The sequence below is a fragment of the Vipera berus genome (genome assembly GCF_964194415.1).
Source record: "Vipera berus genome assembly, chromosome: W".
In the NCBI taxonomy this organism is placed as follows: domain Eukaryota; kingdom Metazoa; phylum Chordata; class Lepidosauria; order Squamata; family Viperidae; genus Vipera; species Vipera berus.
The window spans coordinates 67939708-67958116 of NC_138210.1; the positions used below are offsets into that span (position 1 = coordinate 67939708).

General features: G+C 43.8%; 1 protein-coding gene across 1 annotated transcript in view; it reads right to left on the reverse strand.

Annotated features, from left to right (window-relative positions):
• Nucleotides 1-2160: 2160 nt before the first annotated feature.
• LOC308676033 (mitochondrial fission 1 protein-like) overlaps nt 2161-18409 on the reverse strand; it is a 33892-nt gene continuing 17643 nt past the window's right edge. Inside the window, exons 4-5 of the mRNA XM_081341739.1 lie at nt 9380-9485; nt 2161-7259 (exon numbers count right to left, since the gene is read on the reverse strand). Coding sequence (XP_081197865.1) covers nt 7162-7259; nt 9380-9485 — 204 coding nt within the window. The 3' untranslated portion in view covers nt 2161-7161. The remainder of the gene's footprint in view (nt 7260-9379; nt 9486-18409) is intronic.

Genomic DNA, 18409 nt, shown 5'->3' on the forward strand with positions numbered 1-18409 from the left:
GCAAGGCGATCAAACCGGTCAGTCCTAGAGGAGGTCAACCCTGACTGCTCTTTAGAAGGCCAGATCCTGAAGTTGAAACTCAAATAGAATGAAGGCTACTGCTAAGCTTGTAAGCCGCCCTGAGTCTTCGGAGAAGGGCGGGATATAAATGGAATAAAAATAAAAATAAATAAATAAATACTTTGGCCACCTAATGAGAAGGAAGGACTCACTGGAGAAGAGCCTAATGCTGGGAAAGGTTGAGGGCAATAGAAGAAAGGGAACGACAGAGAATGAGGTTGCTGGATAGAGTCACTGAAGCAGTAGGCGTGAGCTTAAATGGACTCCAGAAGATGGTAGAGGACAGGAAGGCCTGGAGGAACGTTGTCCATGGGGTCGCGATGGGTCGGACACGACTTCATAGCTAACAACAACAACATTTTTTTTTCCAGTGTCTATGTTACATGTTAAATTTACTTGGTATTTGAATCACTTTTTTTTGGTAGTTGTTAGTGCTGGACATGTGTTTTTATTTTGTTTCGTTTTTCTGTTTCGTATTTCATACTTATGACCATTGCTGGGTCCGTTTTGCCACCTTCTAACAAGCAAAGTCAATGGAGGAAGCCAGATTCACTTAACAACCGGGTTACTAACTTATCAACTGCAGTGATTCACAACAACTGTGGCAGGTAAGGTCATAAAATGGGGGTAAAACTCAACTTAATAAACATCTCACTTTAACAACAGACATTTTGGGCTCAACTGTGGTCATAAAGTCAAAGACTACATGTAGTTCTCCTTTAGGTCCTTCATTTGACATCAGATTCACAGAACAACAGAGTGGGAAGGGACCTTGGAGGTCTTCTAGTCCACCCCCCCTGCTCAAGCAGGAAACTCTAAACCATTCAGACAAGTGGCTGTCCAGTCGGGAAAAAGTTCCCTAGCTTAGTGCTCCTCGGCATAAAGAGACTGGGCAGCAATGCTGAATTTTGGGTGTCTACACCTAGTCCTTGACGTACGACCACAATGGAGCCCAAAATTTCTGTTGCTAAGTGAGACTGTGGCTAAGCAAATTTTGCCCCATTTTACGACCTTTCTTGCCAGAGTTGTTAAGAGAATCACTGCAATTGTTGCCCAGCGGTTGCCAAGTGAATCTGCATTCCCCCATTGACTCTGCTTGTCAAAAGGTCACATGACTCTGGGACACTGTGACTGTCATAAATATGAGTCAGTTGCCAAGCATCCAAATTGTGATCGCATCACTCTGGGGAAGCTGCAATGGTCCCAAGCGTGAAAAACGATCGTTAAGTCTCTTTTTCCAGGGATGTTGTAAGTTCGAACGGTCAGTAAATGAACTGCTTTAAGTCGAGGACTAGAATTTTAAGAACAAGAGAGAAATCTGAGCATCTGGGTTTAAAGAGAAAAAAAATACAGTTGTTTCAGAAAGCAGAAGACAATGGAGTTTATGGTTTTTGATCATGTTCCAAATGCAGATTCACACACGTGAATCTTGAGAAAATACACCTCAATCTAACATACGAAGTTAAAAAAAATTCTTATTATTAAATTAGCACCACCCTCAGCCTGTTTGCTGAACCCCAGTTTGTAGGATAAGCTTCTGTAGCTCAATTCAGACAACACATCAAGCCATAAATGGTTTATAAATCGAGTTTACAAACAGGTGGATTCATCCATCTCCACTTAGAACTGATCCCAGCCACTATAACTAAAACACTGTTGATGCCAACTGTTTATTGAACAAACCATGGTTAGTTACAACATCATGTAAAATTGAGTCCATGCATTTAACATTAGGATGGTGTTACTGAGTATAATTCTTCATAGCAATTCCTGGCTCTCTGAGCCTCAGAAGGAAGACCCCTTAATAAACCCAAATAAAGTTATTCTCTTTGGTTTAACAACTTGATCAAAGATATGACATATTTTAAATATATATATATATATATATAATAAACTGAAGGTACAGCTTGAAAACTTCTAGAAGGAAAGACTAGACAGCAGGTTCAGATATTTCCTATTTCGATGGATTTTTTTTCTTTTTGTAGCATTCTTTTTTTTTTTTAACAAGGGAGAATCCAAAAAGTTGCTGGTTTTTGACCCCCCCCCCCAAAAGAAAGGCAGATTTATGGAAAGACAAGACTTTACATATTAGAGTTGCCATTAATGAGCAAAGGTTATTTTATTCCAATATCTCCAAGTCAGTCTGAATATAAAAATAAACCAAGTGAACAGAAATGTGTGTTTAGTGTCAAACAGGATAACTAGCTGGAAAGAGCAAGTGAAGATCAGAAGTCACAATTCCAGATGCAACAAGAAAAAAAACTTTAGAATAAGCAAGAAACACCAGTTAAAAAACCTAAAGAGATGAGTTGAGGAGTATCAATTACAGGGGAGGGGAATTAATGTCTGAATCATAGTGCATCAAACAATATATACAACAACTATTTCTGGAAATTACCACTCTTCTCAAATTGGGAGCCCCAAGCAGTCAAAATAAAGAATATATATCAGTCAAATATAGTGACAACACACAGCCTCTTTGGAGTTTCTTTAATTTGAGGGATGAATACCATGCATAACTTGAATATCATAGCCACATACCTGCTACCTACCCTTCTAAAATATTGCTAATAAGAGATACATCCTGAAGAATGTTCACATCACCAACAGGAGTAATTTAACTCCCATGAATTTCACGGAGGCCTAGCCAAGTCTTGTCTCAGCTGAATGTGAAATATCAAAATTCTGTAGCTTACACAACTGAGAAAGCAGAATGCCAGTAAACTGGAGGTGGGGGTAGATAAATCCTTTTTTTTTTTACTTCCTTCAAATTATCACTTTCATTTCTAAAGATGTCACAGACTGAGGGGTTTTAACTAATTTAATTTAATTGGGTTTTAGTTTAACTTCAGGGACTGTAATTTAATCATAGTTTTAACTGATTTTAATTTGTACGTTATGTATTTTAATTTTCCCTGTAAACCGCCCTGAGTCCTACGGGAATAGGGCGGTATATAAATTTAAATAATAAATAAAATAAATAATAAATTTTTTACCTACTCAACTGCCGTTTCCTTTTGAAAGTAAATAGTGCTTTGACCCAGCCCCCCCACCCCACAAATAAAATAAAATACAGAATTGGCCCAAACCTATGACTGAATGAAACAAGAAATCATTGGGGGGGGGGGAAGTTGAAAGGAAGTGACTCACATCTGGATGCCTAACATGTGAATGATCCAACAACGAAAGTCAACCTGGGCGAACTGAGAAATTTCTCCCCTGCCACCTACATTTCAAGGAAAACTTTAAAAAGGTGGGTGGAGAAAGAAAAAAGAACAAGGGAAGGTGGATAAGGCATCAAGAAAAATAGGTAAAAGGTAAAGGTTCCCCCCGCACATGTGTGCTAGTCGTTTCCGACTCTAGGGGCCGGTGCTCGTCTCCGTTTCAAAGCCAAAGAGCCAGTGCTTGTCCGAGGACATCTCCATGGTCAGGTGGCCAGCATGACTGGACACCAAAGGCGCACGGAATGCTGTTACCTTCCCACTGTAGTGGTCCCTATTTTTCTACTTGCATTTTTTACGTGCTTTCGAACTGCTAGGTTGGCAGAAGCTGGGACGAGTAACAGGCGCTCACTCTGCTACGCGGCACTCGGGATTCAACCCGCCAAACTGCCGACCTTCTGATCGACAAGCTCAGCGTCCTAACCCACTGAGCCACCGCGTCCCTACTTCAAGAAAAATAGCAAGCTTTATAGAAAGGTACAGGACTCCACAGCCACTGAAAAGGGTTAAAAATCTCATGAAATGGAAACAAAACGGAGGTGAATAGCTTCCCGGATTCCAGAGGCACTAAAAAGTCATTTTTCCCAGCTCCAACATTTCCTTGACATGTCCAAAACTAAGCGCCACACTTTTATATTAACTTGCACTAACCCACGTAAAACATGGTGACTAGACTCACTCACCAAGCTGTGCGCCGTGACCGGCTGAGTCCTCAAAATACCTTAAACCACAACTTAGCAACTATGTAACATCTCAAACCCTGTTTTTTGTTTGTTTGACTTGGGCATAGCCATGGACTAGATTCCAATGCTGCGCTCCGTTGTGGTTTCTTGAGTCAGTCACAAAGGCCACTTTTCACACCAAGAATGTTTCTAAACTGCCACAGTTGGATTGACACAGGGCATTAAAACCCAAAGCAAACCAACCCATTTGGGCTCAACAAAAGCTGTCTTTAAATAATGGGGCTTATTTCTAAGTAGACATCTAGACTGGAAAGCTCCTTTTAGGTAAACTATCCTGGGTAAATAAATATATAGGATTACAGTCCTCTGCAAACAGTACAAATTTTGCAGGCTTAGTGAAGACGCAATGCATGTTTTGCCATATAGAATTAAGTTATTTTCCCAAAACTTGCTCCTTCCTCTTTTTCTCCTTTTCCTTTCCTTTCCTTCTTTCCTTCCTCTCCTTCCATCTTTCTTTTTCTTTCTTTCCTTTCTTTTTTTTTTCCTATGACCTCCTACAGTATCTGGCCCATGGACGAGTGAGTGGGGTGGTGGCTAAAAATACAATCATTTCAAAGAAAAAAAAACTAGGTGAGGCCCGGATAAAAATCTTGTTCCCAAGATCTGTCATCCACCCGTTCTAGAGCGCCATTAACATCCTAGCTCTGGTGCCTGGGGGGAAGAGTCAAGTCTTCAGCCTTCTGAAGAAACATTTGCACCACTCAGATGACCCCTGAGGACACAGATAAACCTCCAAGTGGCCTCAACGACTCTCTAAAACAGGGGTAGGCAACCTTGGCTCTTTTATGACTCGTGGACTTCAACTCCCAGAATTCCTGAGCCAGCCATGCTGAGGGGAAAGGGAGAGGTTTCCAAGCTGAGCCGTGCTGGCTCAGGAATTCTGGGAGTTGAAGTCCACGAGTCGTAAAAGAGCCAAGGTTGCCTACCCCTGCGCTAGCCATTGTACCAGACTGAGTTCCATATGGAAGTCATCATTTTAAAGGGAGAATGTTGAATTTCATGTGAGCTACAGCTATTTCAGACCCTTTTGATTTAGAACAGGGGTCTTCCAACTTGGCCTTTTCATGACTTGTGGACGTGAACTCCCAGAATTCCTCCGCCAGTGTGCCACCTTGGCTGCTAGCCACCAGAGAGCCAAACTGTGGCACTTTAGGAACTAAGGTTGAAAATCTAGAAGAAAAAAAAGTAAGTGCCAAATAGATCAAACTACCAGAAAGCACCAAAATGACTTTTCCTTGCTAGAGTCATTCTATAGACTTCTGGTCAAGGAACAGGAATCGCCCAATGCTTAGTCCAAAAGCTACCTTGGAAAATTTCTGGAATGTTCTAGAAGGTGAGCAGGTCTATTTCACAGGCGCGAGTTGGCCCCCGCCCCCACCTCCAGCCAACAGCTTGCGAAACAGGCCATCTGGACCTTCTCAAAGATCAGCTTTAGGTTGTGCGCTGCACTTGGCATTAGGTTCCTTCGAAGCAATTAAGCCATTTTGTGCTGCCAGTGCATCAGAGTACAAGGTGAGCCAAAAGGTGGTTATTATCCAGGCAGGCCTTGGCAAATGCTCAGGATTACAGAAATATTATCTGTGAGCTCCAGAAAGCTCAGGATACTTGACAAAAAAAAACACACACAGAAAAGCCAGGTAGTTTGGCAAGCGATCATAGTCCATCGGTAGCTTGTGTGGCAAGCTGAAAGGATGCCAATATGATACCAGGCTCGGGGTGAAGTCACTGTGCAAACACGGTTTATGCATTTGCACCCTGACATCTGATGCAAGCGCGGTACGCAACTTGCAGTATTCTCACAATGACGTGATTTGTGGCTTGCCCTTCCTTCATTTTTCCTGAAAGGCAGAAACCAAGAGTTAAGGAAACCAATGACATCATTCTTCTAATTAATTTTATTCTTCCTTCATGCCACCCACAGGCTAGAGAACAATACAAATGCCTCATTCAGAAGGGGGAAAAAAATGGAACAATGTTTTCCAATGATGTGAACCGTTCCAATACCCATGATAGTGCAACAATATCTGTGCCAATCATATAAACCAGGGGTGGAGGACCACGGCCCTTGTATGACTTGTGGACTTCAACTCTCAGAATTCCTGAGCCAACATGGCTGGCTCAGGAATTCTGGGAGTTGACGTCCACAAACCACGAAAGGGCCATGCTTCCCCATCTCAGCTATAGACCGATGACTTACTCAAACTAGCTAACTTGTGAGCCCCAGATCTGAGCAGGTCTAGACGACATGGTTATGAGTGAAGAATTTTGGCTATTGTAGCTCAGCAAGAGATGGAGTGGCTTGGAGTGGGGCTGCTCACGCGCTACGAAATCTACACATTTAGAGGGCCACCATCAGAGGCCAAAACAGGCGGGCCTCTTGCGGATGCTACCCAGCCTCTTTACCTTCACAAAAATGTTTTGTTTTCGTTTTTTAAGAAACTGAAAGAACACAGGAGCCTACCCGGCTAAGCATTAAGAGAAATTAAAAAAAAAATCTAGTGTTGACAACGGATTCATCCGGACTACACACACTGTGATACAGGTAAAGAACAAGTCCAGAAGCAGAGAGGGGAAAAATCAGTTTGCAAGTGAAGGAAATATTCTGCCTGGGAAAACTTGCTTTTCTTTTCTTGTTATTTTCAGAAGGCTGTTTCGTTTCCAACAGTTGGCCAAAGCTTCATCTGAAAAGCAGAACGACGTCCTGGTTTCTCCAGAAGGGACACCAAGTGGGTTCGGGTTTTGCCCCTGTACTTCAGCGGAAGAGACTTCCAAACTTTTGGGGATAAGCGAAAGGCAGAGAGTGAAGGACTTAGTACATCTTCTTGTACCAGCGGAGGAGAGAGACAGAAGAAAAGACCTCAAATTGGATTAACACAAGAGGAAAATTGGATTATATCGTCCTCTGAGCAAATTCTGCATGGACATCGCCCTTCTGCCCTCACAAACATGGCAGCTGGTCAGCAGGAGGGAAAAAAAAGGACCCAAATCCAGGAATTACAGTCAGGTTAGTGACATTTGAAGGGGAAAAAAAAGTTTTTTGAATCATCCTCTCCTGCTTCTCTTTAAGGGTCAGTCTTCCAGCTGCCAGGTCAGGCTGCTCCAGCAGAGGAAGAGAAGGGAGGCCTACTCTATCCGTCTTAGGATTTGGATTTCGCAATGGCCAAGCCGATCAGGCCCGCCAGACTGGCTGCTCCCAACGCCATGCCACCAACGATCGCCATGCCAACCAAGCCATCTGTGGAGAGAACAACGGGGCATCACCTTTGAGGGTCAGTTAAAAACCGACACACGTTGAAGGGACTTTGGACTGCTGCTTCCGAAGAAGGAAAGGGGGGGGGAGGGCTGGACAAACTCATTGCCATGGCAACCAACTCACCTACCACCTACCCACCCCCACCTCTTCAAAGGAGTAATAGCTACAATGGCTGCCTTCCCGGGGTCAACCAAGATCCCTTGGTCATCAACCCTAGCAGGGTCCTTCCGGGATCACAGCAACCGCTGCACAATCTTCAAACATTAACTGCTGTGGAATGTATGTACGCATGCATGTGTGTACAGCTAGTCAACTTACGACCATAACTAAGCCCAAATTCCTGTTGCTGTGTCAGACATTTGTTAAAGAGAATAACAGAGTTGGAAGGGACCTTGGAGGTCTTCTAGTCCAACCCCCTGCTCAGGCAGGAAACCCCATACCATTTCAGACAAATGGTTGTCCGATCTCTTCTTTAAAACCTCCAGTGTTGGAGCATCCACAACTTCCGAAGGCAGGTGGTTCTCATTTTCAGGAAATTTCTCCATAGCTCTAGGCTGCTTCTTCCCATTTTATGACCTTTCTTGCTTCAGTTAAGTCACAGGTCTGCAACCCGCGGCTCTGGAGCCGCATGCGGCTCTTTCAGCCGTCTCCTGCGGCCCCCAGTCCTCTGCTATGTGTACTCCCCCCCCAAAAAAGTGAGACTAAAAATTTCAACCAATCAATTCAAATATGCAGGGTAGGTGCATATCTTGCCTTGGCTCCACTCTTCAGTCAAACCCTGTTCTGCACATGTGCGCATGTACGCGCATGCGCACACATTTTTTGTGGCTCCCAGTTTTTCCTTTTGTGAGGGAACCGGTTCCGAGTGGCTCTTTCACTGTTTCAGGTTGCTGACCCCTGAGTTAAGTGAATCACTGCAGTTAATTTAGTAGCGCTGTTGTAAGTGAATCTGGCTTTCCCACTCGGCTTATCAGAGGGTCGCAAAAGATGATGATCACATGACCCTGGAACAATGCAACCATCATAAATGCATGCCGGTTGCCAAGTGTCTGAATTCTGATCACATGACCCTGCAACAGTCATAAGGGTGGAAAACAGTCGTGTGCTACTTATTTCAGTGCTGCTGTAATTTCGAACGGTCACTAAACGAAGAGTTGTAAATCAGGGACAACCCGTATTTATGTATGAATGAGCAACAAAAATGATCGGTGGGACTGGAAGCTAAAACATATAAAGAACAGTTGCTGGAATTGGATACGTCTAGTATAATGACGAGGGGTAACATGATAGCAGGGTTCCACTATCTCAGGGGCTGCCACAAAGAAGAGGGAGTCAAGCTATTCTCCAAAGCGCCTGAAGGCAGGACAAGAAGCAAAGGATGGAAACTAATCAAGAAGAGAAGCAACCTAGAACTAAGGTGAAAATTCCTGACAGTGAGAACAATTAACCAGTGGAACAATCTGCCTCCAGAAGTTGTGAATGCTCCAACACTGGAGGTTTTTAAGAAGAGACTGGAGAATGATTTGTGTGAAATGGTACATAGAGTTTCCTGCCTGAGCAGGGGGTTGGACTAGATGACCTCCAAGGTCTATTCTATTCTATTCTATTCTATTCTATTCTATTCTATTCTATTCTATTCTATTCTATTCTATTCTATTCTATTCTATTCTATTCTATTCTATTCCATTTTATTCCATTCCACACTCTACTCTACTCCATTCCATTCCATTCTAATACTATATAAATAAAACCAGTTTGCTGAGAGAGGACCACCTCCCATTTTTATAGTTCTCTCGATAGAAATAACACTCCTTAATCATCCAGGTTTGTCGCACTTGTTAAAAGCCAAGGTTTCGTGTGCCTGGACAGTTTCAATTCATGACTAGTGCTAGGTTAGTCCATGCTTTGGTCTCCCAACTCCGAAACTGTGTGTTGCTCAATTCTTTACAAAGCAAGGTAACCCAAGAGGTTGACAAGGATAAGCCCAGGTTGGGTAGGGTTACATTAGCCGTTGTCCTTTGGGCTGGGATCCAGTGCAATTGAACCGAGCTAAAAAAAAAAGAAAGGCCTGGCTGCCTCTACCCCACCTCTGCCCCCCTAACCTTTCTGCATGGCTTTCTTGATCAGTTTTTCCATCTCCAAGGCTTGTGTGTTGCTCGGCTCAGTCTTCAACAGGCCCCGGATGTACTTCAGAGCCTTTTCATATTCCTGTCGTGGAGACAAAAAAAGAGCAGCAATCATAAAAGGTAAAGGTTCCCCCGCACATGTGTGCTAGTCGTTTCCAACTCTAGGGGCCGGTGCTCATCTCCGTTTCAAAGCCGAAGAGCCAGCGCTTGTCCGAGGACGTCTCCATGGTCATGTGGCCGGCATGACTACATGCCAAAGGCACACGGAACGCTGTTACCTTCCCACCGCAGCGGTCCCTATTTTTCTACGTGCTTTCGAACTGCTAGGTTGGCAGAAGGCGCTCACTCTGTTACGCGGCACTCGGGATTCGACCCGCCAAACTGCCAACCTTCTGATCAACAAGCTCAGCGTCCTAACCCACTGAGCCACCACGTCCCACAGCAATCATAACCGGGGTTAATCATACCTTGGGGTTTAGCAAACAGGCTGAGGGTGGTGTTAATAATAATAATAATAATGATGATGATGATGATGATTAATAATGATTAGTAATAGTAATAATAGTAATAATAATAATAATAATAATAATAATAATAATAATAATAATAATAATAATAATAATAATAATAATAATAATTTCACTTTGTTAGGATTGATGTACATTTTCTCAAGATTCACGTATGTGTATCTGCATTTGGGACATGATCAAAAATCATAAACTCCATTATCTTTTTCTTTGTGAAACAACTGTATTTTTTTTCTCTTTAAACCCAGATGCTCAGATTTCTCCATGGTCTTATAGGAGCTTTTTCTCTTCTTCTCTTAAAATTCTAGATACTTGGTTGTCCTCGACTTACAACAGTTCATTTAATGACCGTTCAAAGTTACAACGGCACTGAAAAAAAAGCAACTTATGACCATTTGGCCGTACTTATGACCGTTGTGGCATCCTCCCGATCACGTGATCAGAATTCAGATGCTTGGCAACCAACTCATATTTATGACGTCTGCAGGCTCACAGAGGGGGGGAATCATTTGATCACCTTTTGTGACTTCTGACATGCAGAGTCAATGGGGGAAGCCAGATTTCAGTTAACGACCCTGGAACCAACTTAAAAACTGTGGCAACGAAGGTCGTAAAATGGAGGGAACCACCCTAGAAATAAGGAGAAATGTGTAAAAATGGGGCAAAACTCACTTTAACAAATGTCTCACTTAGCAGCAGATGTTTGGGGCTCAATCGTGGCCGTAACCCGAGGGCCACCTGTGCCATTAAACGTTAATAGCAATTTGCAAGTCTGGAAAGTGTAATTCTCCTGCCGTTTCCTTAATAGCCCCGGGAAACCAGGGTGGATCCCTTCTGAGCCTTTCTCCACCCATTATGCGGCTGTGGGCAATGCCCTCTCTTATCTGACTGTTTCCTAGGCAGCCTTTCTCTACCTGTCGCTCAAGGCCATTCTCACCTACCATTACAGGTAGAGACAATAGGGCAGAGGTGGTCCCATAAGCAGACAGGTATGAAGATTAAAAGGACAAAAATCAACTTCACCTATGTAATGCCTCCTTAAGTAACACCAGCTGCCTGCAATTAGTGCAGGTTCGAGTCCCACCAGGCTCAAGGTTGACTCAGCCTTCCATCCTTCCGAGGTAGGTAAAATGAGGACCCAGATTGTTGGGGGAAATTAAGCTGACTTTGTAATAATGCCGCTTGGGGTGTGTGTGAAAGCCCTAATAAGCAGGCATATACATAGAATGAAGGCTACTGCTAAGCTTGTAAGCCGCCCTGAGTCTTCGGAGAAGGGCGGGATATAAATGGAATTAAAATAAAATAAAATAAAAATAATGGCTAGAGGCCCATTCCAAGGAAGCTGTCCAATGTTACAGACAGAGAACCCAAAGGCGGTTATTAAACACAACATAATTCTCCACGTTCAGGGACGGGCTACCTAAAAATCAAATACAGGTAGTCCTCAGCTTGCAAGCACAACTGACCCCAGGGGTTCCGTCGCTATGCAAAACAGGCCATTTTACGGCCTTTCTGGCCACAGTTGTTAAGTGAAGTTCTTAAATTAGTGGTAACACGGTTGTTCAGTGAATCTGGCTTCCCCCATCAACTTTGCTTGCCAGAAGGTCCCAAAAGGGGGTAGCAGGATGCCGGGACATTGCATCCGTCATAGGTACAAGTCAGTTGCCAAGCATCTGAATTTTAGTTACATGACCAGGGGCATGCTGCAACGGTCGTTAAGTGTGAAAAACGATGGTAAGTCACTTGTTTTCAGTGCCACTGTGACTTTAAACATTGCTAAATGAATGGTTGTAAGTAGAGGACTACTTCTAGTGGAAACAAACAAGACGACATTGGTCCAATTTGCCACTGCTAGAACAAAATGGAGGACTATCCAGAACAAAATGGAGGAGTATCCAATTTGCCACTTCTAGAACAAAACGGAGGACTATCCAGAACTTGGGCCTAGAAAGACCTCAAGGAACCTGAGGTTCTCCAGATGTTAGCAGCTGGGGAACATTGGGAGCAATAACCCCCAATATATGAGGAAGAGATCATGCTTTTCCATTCTTCCTTTCTGCTGTAGTCAATGAATATGTTGATGTCTGGCATTCCAGATGTTTTTGAGAGGACCATCGCTTACTCACTGGAGGGGGGGGGGGTTCAACAGTGAGACAACATCTTTCAGACGTCCCAAAGGTGCTTTTTCTTTGAAGACATTTCACTTCTCACCCAGGAAGCTTCTTCAGCTGTGACTGGATGGTGGGGAATGGAAGGACCACCATCCAGTCAGAGCTGAAGAAGCTTCTTGGATGAGAAGCGAAATGAACGAATGAACCTTTATTGTCAAAGTACAACCATGTATACATGGAGATTAGCTGAGCCTTCCTTCGTGCTCCCGCACCCCCCCCCAAACTCACAGTGACAACAAACCCTCCATCTTATTACACCATGTGAACTGATCGCACCACACACCAGCCTCGCAAGTCAATTCTGCATAAACTTTATAAAAATTATTTCCCGTTCAAAAGCCTAACAACCCACGGATAAAAGCTGTTTTTCAGCCTGTTGGTGAGGCTGGCTATACTCCTATGTCTCCTACCCGATGGTAGGAGAGTAAAGAGATACCGTCCAGGGTGTGAGTCATCCCTGAGAATCTTCCTCACTCTTCCAAGGCAACGAGCCCTGGCGATGTCATCCAGTGGTGTCAGGGGACAGCCCACAATGTCTTGTGCTGTACTCACCACCCTCTGTAATACTTTCCTATCCGCGGCTGTCAGACCAGCATACCAAACCACAATACCGTATGAGAGGACGCTCTCTATAGTAGACCGATAAAAGAGGGTCATTAGCCATTGTTCTACCCTGTTCTTTCGCAAGACCCTGAGAAAGTGAAACCTCTGTTGGGCCTTTCTAGCCACCTGGGTTGCGTTAACTTTCCAGGTCAGATCTTCGCAGAGGTAGACTCCCAGAAAGTTAAAGGAGGAAACTCTCTCCACACAGTCCTGCCCGATGTAAAGTGGGGCAGGTTCAAAGAAAAACAAGAAAGTCCATTTGCCTCGTGAAAAAGGACCTTTGGGACAACCGTGACCTGGATGACTGAGACTCTCCACAGACAACAACTTCCAGACCATCCCACCATGTTTTTGAGCTGGAGTGGGGTTCAGTTCAATTCACCTCACCCTCCAATCTCAGTAGCTTGTCTGTTGCGCCACACAGAAGCTTGAAAACGGGCCTGGACTTCCTTCCATCCACCATCCCCTTCCATTCCTGCTCTTAAGGCTGGATATCCTATAGCTGGCTCAAGTGGGATTTCCTCTTGAGTAAACACCATGAGGAATGCACTGTTCACCCAGCTGTGCTTTGCACAGATCCCTCCCTCAGACCCAACTTGCTTCTTATCTGCACCGTTGCCTCCAACAACAACGCCCAAGGATCGAAGAGTTATGATCATGGCACTGTGGTAGTCCATAAAAAGCCCAGATAAGAGGATCAGCCAAGACAGATAAGGATGGACAACACCCTGCTTTCCATGAAGTTTATGAAGCCGGGATTAGTTGTCAGAGATAAAGCAAAGGCCAAGTTAACGGGAGCCACGGGGAGAGTCAACTCCACACACAGCCAAGGTTGGGGAGATAGTCCCATCTCTCTTGAGTTCCTCTTTCACAATCCCACCCTCCACCTTCGGAGAAGATCAGACAAAACAACAGGTGCTGTTTAGCTCCGCAAGACCAGGAGATGGTGAAATTTATTTTCAAACACGAAGGAAGGAAGAAAAGTGCTGGCAGGTAGTGGAACAGTTTTTAAAACATCCCTAGTTAATAAGAGGTCTGTTTTGAGGTAAGGTTGAAAAAACAAAAACAAAAGAAAACTCAGTGTAGAGGAAAGATTAATGCAATGTTTTCTTTTCTGCCTCCTCAAAACCTTTCTAAGGGCAAACAGTTCCCAGGCCAATTACTTAACTCAAAATCTATATTGGCTGTTCCCTGAAGGCATTTGCCTAAATGCTCAAAGACAGTCAATCCTGGCCTGGAACAACCAGTCCGTTTGGGGTTGTTCACAATGACAGAAATAACTCTTGGAGAAAGCACCTGGTGGCTTTTCAGCGTCATGTGAATGTAATCACAATGTAATCCTAGGACAGGAAGAGAATGTTAGAAAAGACACTTTTTTTTTAATTAAAGAGTTTTACAAAAACAAAATTTTACAATATATCCCCAAATCCCCCCCACCCCAAACCCACCCACTTCCCCCCCCCACTTCCCAGAGCTAAATACAGGATTATAGTTACAATAATCATATTCTAAATAAAAATTATGCATAATATACAATTAACCAAATTCATAATGTGCTTTAACTCCCCTTTAACATAACTACATACAACGTACCAATAACAATATCCCACTAAGATCTACTCATAAGCTAAATGGAACTTTTTAGTCCCATATTTGTTCTGAATATAATCTATCCATCTCCTCCAAACTGAAATATATCTTTCCTGTGAATGATCTTTCAAGTAAGCAGAAATCTTAGACATTTCTGCAAGATTCGAAACTTTAAACACCCATTCTTCTATAGTGGGCAAACTATCCTTCTTCCAATATTGTCCCACCAGTAACCGTGCTGCTGTTATCATGTTCAACATCAAGTTAGTTTCTTTAACATCACAATCTACCACAATACCCAATAAAAACAATTGCGGAGAAAACTTTATCTTTCTCTTAAAAATCTTTTGAATGTGAAATGTTAGAAAAGACACTTAAACTGGCTCCATTTTAACTCTCTTCGGTACGGGGTAGTTCTCCACAGTTCATTTAGTGACTGATCAAAGTTAACGACGGCACTGGAAAAAAAGCGACTCACGGCCATTTTTCACACTTACAACCTTAGCAGTGGGACACGGCAACCGCTATAAATATGAACCACTTCCCAAGGATCCAGGTTTTGAGCCTTTTTCACACCTAATGACCACTTCAGCATCGCCACGGTCACGTGATTCATATTCGGATGTTTTGACAACTGACTCACACTTATGGTGGTTGTAACGTCCTGGGGTCACGCGATCACCTTTTGCGACCAAATTTCTCACTTAGCAACGTAAATTTGGGGCTCAATTGTGGTCGTACGTTGAGGACTACCTGTATAAGAAAGAGGGAAGTGGAAAAGCCATCTGGCTTTCCTTGTCAGTCATGTCCGACTCTAAGGCACGGTACCCATCTCCGTTTGTTGACTGGAGACAATGAGCTTATCTCAATAAAAAATAAATTTTACAGAATCTGTTTCCTGGCCTGGATTACCTTTTATCCTACCTAACTGGGATAAAAGAGATGGGAAGTGAAGAAGAGTAAATAATATGCCAGCCACCCAATTTAATCACCCCTTCAGTCAGTATAGACCAAGGGTCTTCAAACTTGGCCCTTTTATGACTTGTGGACTTCAACTCCCAGAATTCCTCAGCCAGGCAGGCTGGCTGAGGAATTCTGGGAGGTGAAGTCCACAAGTCATAAAAGGGCCTAGTTTGAAGACCCCTGGTATAGACAGTTTGAGGGAGACAAAAATCATAGAAGATGATTTGAAAAGAGAGGTAACAATGTGGTCAGCCAAGCATCATTGAGCCATGGTGGCACAATGGTTAGAATGCAGCATTGTAGGCTTCCAAGGTCAGTAAAATGAGGACCCAGATTGTTGGGGGCAACAGGCTGACTCTGAAAACTGCTTAGAGATGGTTGTAAAGCACTATGAAGTGGTATATAAGTCTAAGTGCTGTTGCCACGGCCCTTCCTTCCTTCCTTTTTCCTTTCCTTCCCTCCCTCCCTCTGAATTGGTTGGAATGCAGCACTGCAGGCTAACTTTGCCCACTGCCAGGAGTTCAATCCTGACCGGTTCAAGGTTTGACTCAGCCTTCCATCCTTCAGAGGTCGGTAAAATGAGGACCCAGATTGTGGGAGGCAATAACCGACTCTATAAACCGCTTAGAGGGGGCTTGTAAAGCGCTATGAAGCGGTAAAGGTAAAGGTTCCCCCGCACATGCGTGCTAGTCGTTTCCAACTCTAGGGGCCGGTGCTCATCTCCGTTTCAAACCTTTATTATTTTACTTTTAACACAAGGTGGCAAACATATATAATACTACTTGTTCCTCCTATTTTTCTCACAGCAACTACTCTGTGAGGTGTTTTGGACTGAGAGAGTGTGATTGGCCCAAAATCACCCAGCTGGATTTCATGCTTAAGGCAGGACTAGAACTCACAGTCGCCTGGTGATTGGCCCCAAATCACCCAGCCAGCATTCGCGCCAAAGGTGGGACTAGAACTCACAGTCTCCTGGTTTCTAGCCTGGTATCTTAATCACTAGACAAAAATGGCTCTCAATTTGCCAAATAGCTGGAGCTGTAAGACCTCAACTATAGAGGCAGTAGGTAAGATTTTGGACTGGCACTCGCGACTCAGGTTCAAACTCAGGAAAACTCTGTCATGACAACTTAGTGGGTGACTCTGAGTCTGTTATTTTCTCCCAGCCCAACCTAGATCGCAGGGCTGTTGTTGGGAAAATTTAGAGGAACAAAGACTATGTAAACCATCTTGAGATCATGGAGGAAAGCTGGGATGTAAATCTCATGAGTAAATAAAATACAAAACACTTGGAAGGCACCAAGACGTATACACCTGAGTTCACAGATGCAATGACTGCAAACATCTGTCCCATTTCTTAGACTGTAGTGAGGTAATTAACCGGAAGAAACTCTCCTGAAAAATAAGCTAAAGCTGAACATTTGTCTGCTGTATACACTGAGCTACAGTTATGCTTATATTGTAAATACAGTAGAGCAGTGTTTTTCAACCACTGTTCCGCGGCACACTAGTGTGCCGCGAGATGTTGCCTGGTGTGCCGTGGGAAGAATTGAAAAAACACTGACCTAGGAGACAGCGGTGAGAGGAGGAGGAGGAGGAGGAGGAGGAGGAACAGCCACGGGCGGAGTGGCGCTGCAAGACTCTCTGGCGGGGAGCCTTGGCTAAGCTGACAGCCCTACTTCGCTGGAAGCAAAAACCCGGGAAAAGAAGTGGGCTCGACCTCTCTAGGCACCAGGGCTCCACGGCAGCGTAGCTCCGCCCCCTTCTCTGGCTTCGGAGGGTCTCTTCCTGAAGAGAGAGAAGCTGGGGAGAGGCGACCGGCTCGCTTATCGGAAGAGGACGGACGGGCGGCCAGCCCGGCTCGCCTGAGCTGTCGCGTGGTTGGTTGCCTGCAACGTTCAAAAAAACTCTTCTTCCCCAGCACGCACCGCTTACTCCTTACTCCCCGCGCGGCTGAGGATGCGAGACTCCCGCCTGGTCGGCTGCCTGGCTCCGCTTTCTTTGCTCGCCGCGACCCCTCGCCCCAGCCCGAAATAGAGGGATCTGACCGCTTCGCTCTTGGAGGCTTCGCTTGCGTCTGAAAAATTACATGGCTGATTTTTTTTTAACCTGTCCTTTTGATACGTTGCATAATAAAATGTCCTTTGGACCAAAGCAATTAAAAACCTTTGGGGTTTCCCCCCCCCTCTGGAGTGAAGTGCTTTTGATGGTAAAGGTGAGAAAGAAAGAAAAAAGGAAGGGAAAAAAGGAGAAAGGGGGAAGGGGAAAGGGGAAAAGGGAGGGAGAAAGAAAAAAAAGGAGAATAGAAAAGAAAGAGAGAGAGAGAGGAAGGGAGGAAGGAAGGAAGGAAAAAAAGCAGGAAGAAAAATTAAAAAGAAATGCAAGTAGCTTCCAGTTTCCACAACAAGTAGAAAGCAAGAAATTGAGAGAGGGAGGGAAAGAAAGTGGGAGAGAGAAAGGCAGGAAAGAAAGGAAGGAAGATAGAAAGAAAGAAAGAGAAAAGAAAGAGAGAAAAAGAAAGAAAGAGAAAAGAAAGAAAGAAAGAAAGAAAGAAAGAGAAAGAAAGAAAGAAAGAAAGAAAGAAAGAAAGAAAGAAAGAAAGAAAGAAAGAAAGAAAGAAAGAAAGAAAGAAAGAAAGAAAGAAAGAAAAATAAATGAAGGAGAAAAATGCAGAAAGAAAAATTAAAAAGAAATGCAAGTAGCTTCCAATTTCCACAACAAGTAGAAAGCAAGAAATTGAGAGAGGGAGGGAAAGAAAGTGGGAGAGAGAAAGGAAGGAAGGAAGATAAAGAAAGAAAAGAGAGGGAGGGAAGAGAGGGAAGGAAGGAAGAAAGAAAAGAAGGGAAAAAAGAAAATACAGAAAGAAAAATTAAAAAGAAATGCAAGCTTTCCTTTTCCTTCACAGCAAAAACAAACAAACAAAAGCCCCAAAATAAAATAAAATAAAATAAAGAGGCTAATAATAATAATAATAATAATAATAATAATAATAATAAGAATAAGAATAAGAAGAAGAAGAAGAAGAAGAAGAAGAAGTAGTTGGAAGGGACCTTGGAGGTCATCTAGTCCAACCCCTTGAGAACACAGGCCATCCTCGACTTACGACCATTCGTGTAGCGACCGTGGGGAGGTCCAACGGTGTGGAAAACGGT